The sequence below is a fragment of the Cariama cristata genome, unplaced genomic scaffold (assembly GCF_000690535.1).
Source record: "Cariama cristata isolate BGI_N322 unplaced genomic scaffold, ASM69053v1 scaffold38689, whole genome shotgun sequence".
In the NCBI taxonomy this organism is placed as follows: domain Eukaryota; kingdom Metazoa; phylum Chordata; class Aves; order Cariamiformes; family Cariamidae; genus Cariama; species Cariama cristata.
Genome location: NW_009638157.1, coordinates 5,256 through 15,538, shown reverse-complemented (window position 1 = coordinate 15,538; position 10,283 = coordinate 5,256). Strand labels below are relative to the sequence as shown.

Genomic DNA, 10,283 nt, shown 5'->3' with positions numbered 1-10,283 from the left:
GAAACCACCTTGGCTTAGAAAGAAAACTGTCATACGAGAGCTGTTTCACAGTTGTTTAAACACAGTGTTAAGCGCTTCAAGATTCCCCACAAGAAGTGCCTAATACTGTATGTTTAAAAAAAAAAAACAAACCACACAACAAAAAACCCACAGAACAAAAAAAAAAAAACAAAACAAAACTCAAGAAAACCGATAAACCCAACAAACACCAACATCTACCCCTAAACCACACAGCTATACCAAGACATCCGATTTCTTTCCAATATAAGAATGTACAGTACATCTGGTTATGACCTGAGTTCCCTCTCTTGGAAGCTAAAGAGCTCTGTCTCATGTTAAAAAAAAAAATCCAAGATTTAATAATAATGACTGTATATAAATGAACTCAGGACAAAAGGAAATACAAAGTGAGAACTGATTTACTTTAGTGCCTGATTGTGGGAGGGTAACCTCTAAATTATGGTTAGAGTCACAGCAGTTGAAGAGGAAGACAGCAGTATCTTCAAAACATTTCTTCAGTTTCTTTCCACCCTTCTCCCCAACCTTGCTCCCTCTGTCTTTCAAAAAGCCAGAAAAATCTCAATTCTGAAGTCATATTTTGAATTAGATGAGATAGGAAGTGTATTCTGAAAACGCTATATGATTCAGTTCTGAGCAGGCCACATTAAGTATATCTTGTTTTAGGGAAAAGTCCAAAAAGGGAACACCAGGAGACACAGTAATAGCTACTCAGTGAGGAAATCAAAGAATCTGAACTAGATCTATTCTCTAATACAGTTCTAGAAAAATATATCTTTTTATAACAAACAGGGACTTTTTTTCTCTTTCTGAAGCTCAGAACAATCCCAGTATGCAACACCGGAAAAAAATTTTTCCCCTCTCTCCCATAAATATAGTAATGCAAGAAAAGATGTCTAGATGTCATTCTCACCAGTTCAAATAAGGCATTAATGAATGCATTAGATCATTCAAATGTAAATAAACATGGTTTTTATATATATTAAAAAAAATATAAAAATACACCCAAAATACTAAAATTACCTTATAAGGGTAACAATACTGTATTGGTGACAACCATTTCATTAACGTATTTAGGCAACAAAAACTGGAGAGAATAATAAAGAGTCTTATAGACATTATTTTATTTTGGTCTACTTTAGAAATACTAAACCAAAATCCAACTGAAAGCTCTTCATCATCAGTCCACACACTATCCCATCCTGGGGGTCTCCCTACCCCTTCTGGGGAACCTACTCCATCTTTACGGAATAAATATACTTGGTCATTTCACATCAACCATAACTGAAAAGATCCTGAGAGCAAAGCCCAGAATTTGGGAATTTCTTGAAGCCGAATGCCCTAGCTAACATCAGACTGCCTCCCAAAAAAGCTCAAAACTGAAAAAGGTATAAAGATTTCAGAACAAATCTTATGTTGACAAACATTGCCCTCTTCAATCCCAACTCAGCCATCTTCCGAGAACAGCAACAATTTACCATTACCTCCAGTGGTTACGCTCTCCCATTAGACAGCTCCAAGGCTTTACTCTTCTAAGCCACGGGTATCCCCCTATGTGGTGTAGTCAAACAAATACAGTGGAGGTTTATCGACTTCTGATTTAGGCAACAGAGATGCACTGCAGCAATTAAGCTGCAGGTGTCAACATTCTATATCAGTCCCTAGATTTCATGGTTTTAACAGTATTTTTGCAAGAGAGAATGTACCACATTTCACTAAGATTCCAAAGGTTGGAAAATCCCTACCCTGAAAATCCACTCTTTGCTGAGGAAGTATCATATTTATTAAGAATGTGAATCAGCTCTGAGAATACCATCTTTAATGGCAACACTTTAAGAAGACCCCATGCAGTCTTAGGAATTTTGTTCTCTTACGTATCCAGGTCCGAAACGTGGAAATGCCCGGGGGTTTTCAGAAGTCTTCTAGAAGTGATCCAGTTTTTAAACGTCATTAAATGTTTTGGTAGAATAATGTTATATGAAATCTGTAATACACTTGCTAACGTTTATAATCCAGTGATCACTTATAAGAAGGATTATTGCATTTTAAGCGTAAAAATATAGGAGGTTCTATAAAGAAAATTAAAATAGCATTAATCTAATATTGATAGTCATATAAAATAACTCACAATTATGTAAGTTTCCATATTTAATTACACATTTAAAAATAAGTTATAAAAATAATTAAGCTTCTTTAAAACCCCTAAGATATTTTCTTTTAGGAGTTTTTACTCATATCTACTGATTGTCTAGCATCAGCAACAGCTTCTGGTACTCGAACAGTCATATCATCCATCCATTTCTTCAAGCAGATTTGGCAGCCTAAACGTGATCTGTAGTGAAACAGGACGTTGTCGTTAGTTCTCGCCAGTCATATATCTAACAGCACTTACCCCCTTAAGCCTCTAACATTCAGCCATCCCAAACACTTCATGATCTTGAAAGAGCCACTTATGCATGGTCTAATCAAGACCAGTAGTGAGCTGCATGCATCAATGCAAAGATAAATGTGGCAATAATCATGATTTATATTAAATAGCAGAGTTCAGTACATTGGAAAGTTGTACATCGAGTATCTCCTACTTGCTGAGACAACATGTAACAAGGATGACCCTTCCATTTTCAATGCACCACTAATAGTTCAGTCAAGTGCAGGGAACGACACTTGATCTTCTAAGGCACATTTGGCATCTCTGAAGAGATGAAGGTAATGAATCTGAAAGAAAGTCTCAGAAAAAAAGCATAGCCTAATCCATCCAGGGTCCAATGTTTTCAAACCGAACAACTCAAGATTGAGTCATTAGGCCAGAAAGGTTGAGTGAAAAGACAAGAAACACAGGGAGGAGAAGGATAAAATAACTCGTGGCACCTGAGGAGATATAATCCTTCATTTTTCTACCTATCATTTAGCGTGAAAAAGTGATGTACGTGAGCAATTAAAATCAAAACATTTAATACCACAACAAAATTCTGCAGACATGATAAGCCACTTTTATTGCTGGGATATCTTTAATTCAACGTCCATGCCGTGGTACTTAAGTATAGAATACTTAAACTTCATCAAGGATGGGCAGTGTTCTGCAGCACCAGTTGAATCATTTAATCAGTATAGGAATGTAGGCAGAGATGTTATAAAAAAAATGGTACTACAGTAATATCTATGCAGAACTCTTTCAAGCATGTAGTCATCAACTGTTGTTAAAGCTCCCAATTCAGTACTATACCCAAAACTAGTATTTCTATGCAAACGACTGTATACATTAACTTCAAATTACTGGAATGTATGGATAAATACATACATTACCAGAAGATTTAGTGCATGATGAATGCATCATGAATATGCATCCCTAAGAATAGCTTTAGAAATTAAATCTATTAGAGATATGTGATTTCTGATATTTATAGGTAGCATTATCAGCAAGGCTTAATTTTACTGCAGCGTCCGTTTTTTACTAATGACCAACACTAGCTGCTTATGTACTCTGTACTGTGGATTCACTTCATGTGACATAACAGGGCCCTTTGTTTTCAGCCTGCTACACAGCAGCACAAAAAAAAAAAGGCAGCACTAAGTAACACCGTGAGAAACAAACTACCTTCTCCTATTCAAATTCTTCCACAGCATTTACAGTTTTATAGATATTTAAGCAGATTCCCTCACCCCTTAAAGCTGAAGAAGTTTGGACCCCCAAAAAAGATGATTTAGTCAATCCTTGCATGAAAGCCATTCTCCCTTTAACCACTTCTATAGGCCTTCCCTTTATTTCCTCTCATTCTACTACTTTGAAAAAAGAAAAAAACCCCAACAAAACAGGAAGTCAAAGTTGCACAAGTATAAAGATATGGTGAATCCCAATTTTGTCATGTAATGGTATTTTCTGGGTTTCTACCTGTTCCTAATTAATATTGCCAATGTTCCATTTACCTTTTAAAGTTTTGTTGTCTTTTTTTTTTTTTGACACCAAACCTTAAGCTGACATTCCTGCAAAGACACTAGCTAGCTGACGGCCTATTTCAAGTATCCAAACTTACTACTGTTCTACTCACCTCTCCATATGCATTTATCTGCACCTTTTAAGATCGAACTTCATTTCCTGTCACTCAATGGCACAAGATCCTTGCACACGCCTTCACTGACAGTTTTCGATTTACACTAAGTACCTTACTTTTCATTCTCTTCTCCCAAATCTTTCACAAATATACTCACTACATAAAACCTAGCACCAATCGCTTTTAGATCACACTGTTGATCACATACTCTTACCAGACAGCCGAATACTTCCACCTTGTTAAAAGACAAATGTTTGGGTTTGTTTTTTTTTTTTAACCAATTACTTATGCTTTACAGGGCCTTTGCTCTTATCCCTTTGCAACTCTAAACTCAGTACAGGATTTCTGGACTTAAGTAAACTACATGAACTGTAAGATGTTTCTTCATGCTCAGTGACCCACCTAAAGAACTTCAATATCTGTTACATCCCTCTACAAAGGCTCTGTTGAATTCTTTCCTTACCATGATACAGTAGAAACTACAAAAAAGCAACAGCCCATAGACATAGGATTAACGTGTCCACTATGGAATCAGAATCACTGTTCTCCAATTCCGATGATCTAATTTTAAAAGTTGGGTTGCTACCTTCCATTCCTTTGATGTGGAAGCAGATTTAAACCAACTAATCAAGCCTTAGACAGTAGTTCAGAAATGTCATATTGAATTCCTGTAGAACTCCTGGGTGAATGCTACCTAGTCATTACCATTTGCTACTACTTATTTTACTTATTTGCTGTAACACAACTTCTACGTACACATCAATTTCAGACAGATATTCCAGAAAGTCCCCTGCAATTAAACTTCCTAGTGCACGGACATTCTGTAATATCTCTAGAGACAACAATGAAAAAGGAACTTTGCTTTTTATATTTTTATACTTTTTGTATTTTAAGTGCACCTTCTACATCACCCCTTGGCTCTTCACGCAGTCAAGTTTCCTGCTTCTGATAGGTTAGAAACAAAAATATTTTTCTATTTTTTAGCAAGTTGTTTCTCATCTTATTTTTTTTCTTCAGTATTCTTTTTAAACATTTACCTTGCCAGGGTTGCATTCCCCTTATCTTACTACTTTTAATAATCTCTACTGTTCTGCAGTTAATCAAAACATTTTCATTTTAACCTTTCTAATTAGTCCCTCATTTAAAAAACATGAGCTTTCATGGCAGCTGCTAGCTGAAACTTCCCCAAATACAGAGAGTCACTGACAAGAAAAAGCTTTTATCCTTATACTTATGACAGAGCATAGTACTGCATCTCCATTACACAGCTTTGTATCAGCACAGGAGACCAGGTAACCTATAGCAAATATCAAACACTTAAAGCTCCATCTTCCAGAAAAGTCGTCCTCTTGCACATATGAAAAATCCCTAGCCATAGGAAGAACACATGATGGTAGGAAAACATGATAGAAGAAACAAGTGTCCTCAGAGGGTCTAAAAGTTAATTTGGTCTGAAGAACTTTGAGAGAAAATAGAAATATTTAAACTGACAGCTCTCGCTTTCTACTGTTTTCAGTTCTTCAGTAAAAACTCCTTGCTTTAAACCTTTAATTAAAAGATAGCCAAAGAAAAAAGTTTGAGATCATTGGTCCCAGAGCTATTTAGGAATTGGTTTGGCCCAGAACCTAAAAGTTACTCTTAGGAGAATTATGGTAGATGGTAAGAGTGAAGTAAATTCACACTTAATAGACTTATGATTTTTTTCAAAATTGAAAGCTTTTTTTTTTTGAGGGGAGACAGGAAAAAGGATAAGACAAAAGAACCTGAAATAAGTTTCTTATAGCTTGACTTCTTTGCCTTCATAACCTCCCAGAAATGTTAAGATTTGGCTGAAGTGAGAAAAAGTGTACTTTCATGTAGAAATGAGTAGTACAGGATTCCCCTTACTGGTATAAGGAGATAAATGAGTTAATTCAGAGTACTTCTTGCAGAGACATAAAAAACCCTACACTATACAGGCCAGGTATAAAGCTCTCTGACATCACTGGAAAGATTCTCAAAAACTTCAACAAGCAGTTCCACTGAAGCACAAAGGAAAGCACTTATGAAACCTTGTAAGGCATAGCTGCCTACTGTTCATCTACTGTACGATCTAGGATACAGGCTACGTGTACACCAGCAAGGAGTACAGCCCACTAGGAATCGGTCTGTGATGAGGATGTGATAACCTAATTACAAAGCGTGTTATGGTAGGGGAAATGTAGAACAGAGCGTTACTTTAGACTACCATTAGTCTCATCCTATGCACCAAAATGCCCATTAGCAGTTAGAGCACATTTTAGGATTAGTTTCACCCAAAAGGGCTTGTGTGCACCAAAAGCCCTCTGACACAAGTTGAAGCATGACAAGTTGGGACACGGCCATGTGGGACACTGTTTATCCTAGAGAAGGCTTGCGGGGAGGATCTTATCAATGTACATAAATACCAGAGAGGTTGTGGAGTCTCCATCCTTGGAGATACTCAAAAGCCATCTGGACATGGTCCTGGGCATCAGCTCTAGGTGGCCCTGCTTGGGCAGGGGGGTTGGACCAGATAACCTCAAGAGGTCCCCTCCAACCTCAACCCTTCTGTGACTTTGTGAGAAGAAGATCTGACCAAAACTAAAATACTAATGTAAAACACATTCATAAAATATATTAACTAGCTACAGACTAATGGAGACAGAAAACAGAAGGGAAAGGAAACAAGAACAAAAAAATTCACACACAACAGCAGCACCACTGGCATCAGACACCTTTGAAGAGCAAGTACTGGTAACTGCCACTCTTTGGTTACAAAAAAAATACTGACATCTTTTTAATATGAATTCAGATAAATAATATTTAAACTTGGTAGTCCCATTTGTGTAACAGAATCCAGCTATTCATTAAAAACTGATTAAGGCATTCTAAGAATACTGGGCTGCCTCATCTGCAAACCCTTCTTTCCATTCTTTCATGTAGTGAAGCGTTACGTTGCCTTACGTATCTGTGAGGCCATACGCCAGGTCCAGCATGTCCATCTCTTCATCAGTAATTGCATCTAGTTTCTCAAATATGTGGTCTTCAAAGATTAAATGACAAGTTGAACAGGCTAGCGTTCCTTCACATGCACCTAAAGAAAAAAAAAATAAATATCAAGGTAACAGAAAATCCAAGATTCAAATCACAGCAGTTTCAGAAGCAGTCCTTCATATCTGTTTGTCTCATACAAGAAGTATCTCTCCTGATTAGTAAAATTGTTTCATATACTCCCACATTCATATATCTACTCTGCATCCAACTGCCCATAGTATTTCTACAGTTCCTACAACATTAAGATTTACTTGAATGCTGTAGTTAGCTAAAATACTTAACTAATTCCCTTTCTACCATTTAAAGAGAGATAAGTTTTCTACTGTAAGAATGCAAAAGCAGACAATGCTGTCAACCAACACTACTTAATTTATTTATTTCCAAGGTTGATCCTTCTATCCCTCTTTCCCATGGTTTTGAGAAGATTTCCTCAAGAAGTTCAACAGAAGACACCTGCTATACAAAAAATTCCTCAGAAGTACAGGAAGGAGAGATTTTATACTTGATATTTCTTCTCATTCAACAGAACACTAATTCACAGCAACAAAGGTAGTCAAGCTAGAGAGAGATGGTTTTCTCTGTTAAAGAGGCCTACCTGTATTACTAGGCAATCCAGCTCAAGCGAAGGATCTAATAATTTGCTAGGGTTAAACAGAACGAGCATCAATTACATCTACCTGCTAGAGCAATTAGGTCATCATAGGACAGTAAAAGTTTGGATGCTAACAAACTTGTCTCTGCCGCTGTATAGGGCTGGCGCTGAGTTCTCCACTTTGCTGAAAGAGAAGCATGCAGCTTCAAGAGGAGGAGAAAGCTGAACTCTTCATACTTGTGTAGAGACTGGGGGTGGGGCACACAAACCCCCACCTCTGATTAAAACTGATAAGTGCACAGCAGGTAACACATTAGCCAAGTTTCATTTATTTACTCATTTCCAGGGAAAGCAGAACTAAGAGTATTTTGACCACATCACTGTTGTACTCATATAGAAACAAAGGGAAGCAAGGCTGCATGTATAACCTCTCCTATGAAAAGAAACAGTGGGATTCATCATCAGATCACAAGAACCATACAGAAAGTACCGTGCTGTTATGTGTAGTAATGGTATCAACAGCCTATGAACAAAGTGAGCATGACACTGTACTAGAAGACTTGATTTTTAAAATATATCACATCTTCAAGTACATACAAATGCACGCGAAAGAGAGTTTAAATTTAAAGTGCCAAATAATGTAAAACTTGTCCTATCAGTAGTTTAAGCATTGTAATGTTGTGGGAGGTAAGGGGATCGGGGTGGGGGGAGGGTGGCAGGGGGAGAAGAAAAAACACTGACCAGTCTATTTGAATAGTGGAATGTCTTTCTGCAACTGTAAAGCTAGCAGTAGCAAGCACATTGAGTGCAGTTGAATCATTCAACAGGTTTGTAAGTCTCTATACAAAGACATTTCTATTATTATTACTGCACATACGATGCCCCCTAGTGATAGAATTAAATAGGTAGAAATTTTACGTTTTTTCCCCCCATTACTTTTTTTTTTAAACATAGAACACACATTTTTATAATATTTATACTGTATTATTTCTCTGTGCTAGTATGACGTTTCATTAGCAAATGATTACTGAAATGGGATTAGCATATGTTATAATTAAAGATTGTTTCAGAAGACTGACTTTAAAGATTTTTAGTTTGGTTTCTGTTTATTGACAGTATTATCTTTTTTTTTCCCCCCCAACTTTACCACAATGCTTTGACATGGTTGATATTTACACAAACTGAGAAAATATTTACTGTGAAATACCAGCAGACTGGCCGTAAGCCTATGTGACACATTGAATTAGCGATACACAAAGCTAATTATCCCAACGCATTACAGATTTTTAAGAGACAATTCTTCCTCAGATGTATGCAACTCTAGACATAAGAGTTGCCTCAGACATAAGTCTGAGACTTAAAATCTTATCAAAGACTTTATTACTAGCAGTGAAATTTATTTGCACTTAAATAAAACACATCTCAGATTTCAAACTATGCTACACTAGCCTACTTATTTTTTTCTCTATTTGCTCCATGCTATCCATTCACTCACGCAAACTGTACCTCCACTTCCCACTTTAGTCTGTACTATTAATTCTTAAGCTCATGTTCATGTAAATACCTGAGGTATTTAATTGCCACTACCAAATATCACTGTTTTGCATGGGTAGAATCCTACAAGTTCAATAGAACAAACTATGGAAAGTGCAAAAGTTTGAAGGAACAGGGAGGTATTATAACTTCCCCTTATTTTGATTTTAAGCAGAATTTGTACTGAGTTAGAATTTCACTAGGGCATTGGTCTCCTTTACCCCAATCCTTTAATAAGAATTAAACTTTTTGCTCTTCCCTGCTAACTGACATGGATCTGGTTGTTTCTTTCACTTAGCACTCAAATACTACAGCACTTTGTGCCACAAAAAGCCTGATGATAATAAATTGAGACAGTATGGCAATACAGCAGTAACCAGACACTTAGAAATCCACAAGTTTTGTGCTGCCTCCAGAACCTTTCAGGTCAGAAGAGTCTGCAGGTGGCATCTTTCAGATTCTACCTTGACAGTGCTCTGTCCACATTCCCTTCCTTTAACATTCAAGCAAGGCTCACCTCATATATTTCTTTAGAAATTATCCCAAAATATTCTATGCACATGCAGGAAAAAATGAGGAGAAAATCCAATAAAGTACAGCTAAGTTTTATAAATAAATTCATAAATAAATAATCATTTAGGGTTGGACTAGATGAACTTAAGGGTTTTTTCCAACCTCTATGATTCTATAAATATTTAAGAATACAGTATTCAGCGAATCTACTTACCAAAACCATCTATGTCTAGATTATTATCAACAACAACATCCAGCAGTGAATCCCCAGGTTTCCCTTTGGCTGTTAGTTTGTCACCATCACGATTTATGAAATGAACGGTTATTTTATCTTCTGAGCTGAAAAGGAAAAGCATACAATGGAATTAAAGAAACAATTCTCAATTTTTTTAGATCTTTAAAATTGATCGAATACTACTAAACCAGTAATCGCTATGAACTCTAACAGCACAGAAACCCAAGTTATTGGCTTTTAAAAGCTGTAGCAGGTACAGGCGATGTTGTATATCGAAAAGAGGCAATGG

The 10,283-nt window shown here is 36.6% G+C and overlaps 1 protein-coding gene across 1 annotated transcript; it reads right to left on the bottom strand.

Moving 5' to 3' along the window:
• Nucleotides 1-2,109: 2,109 nt before the first annotated feature.
• On the bottom strand, nucleotides 2,110-10,098 carry FDX1 (ferredoxin 1; the record flags this gene model as incomplete). Its single annotated transcript, XM_009708606.1, has 3 exons — nucleotides 2,110-2,350; nucleotides 7,032-7,161; nucleotides 9,974-10,098. Coding segments are annotated over 3 exons (370 nt in total), but the record flags the coding sequence as incomplete, so codon positions are not given.
• Between the last annotated feature and the right edge of the window lie 185 nt (nucleotides 10,099-10,283).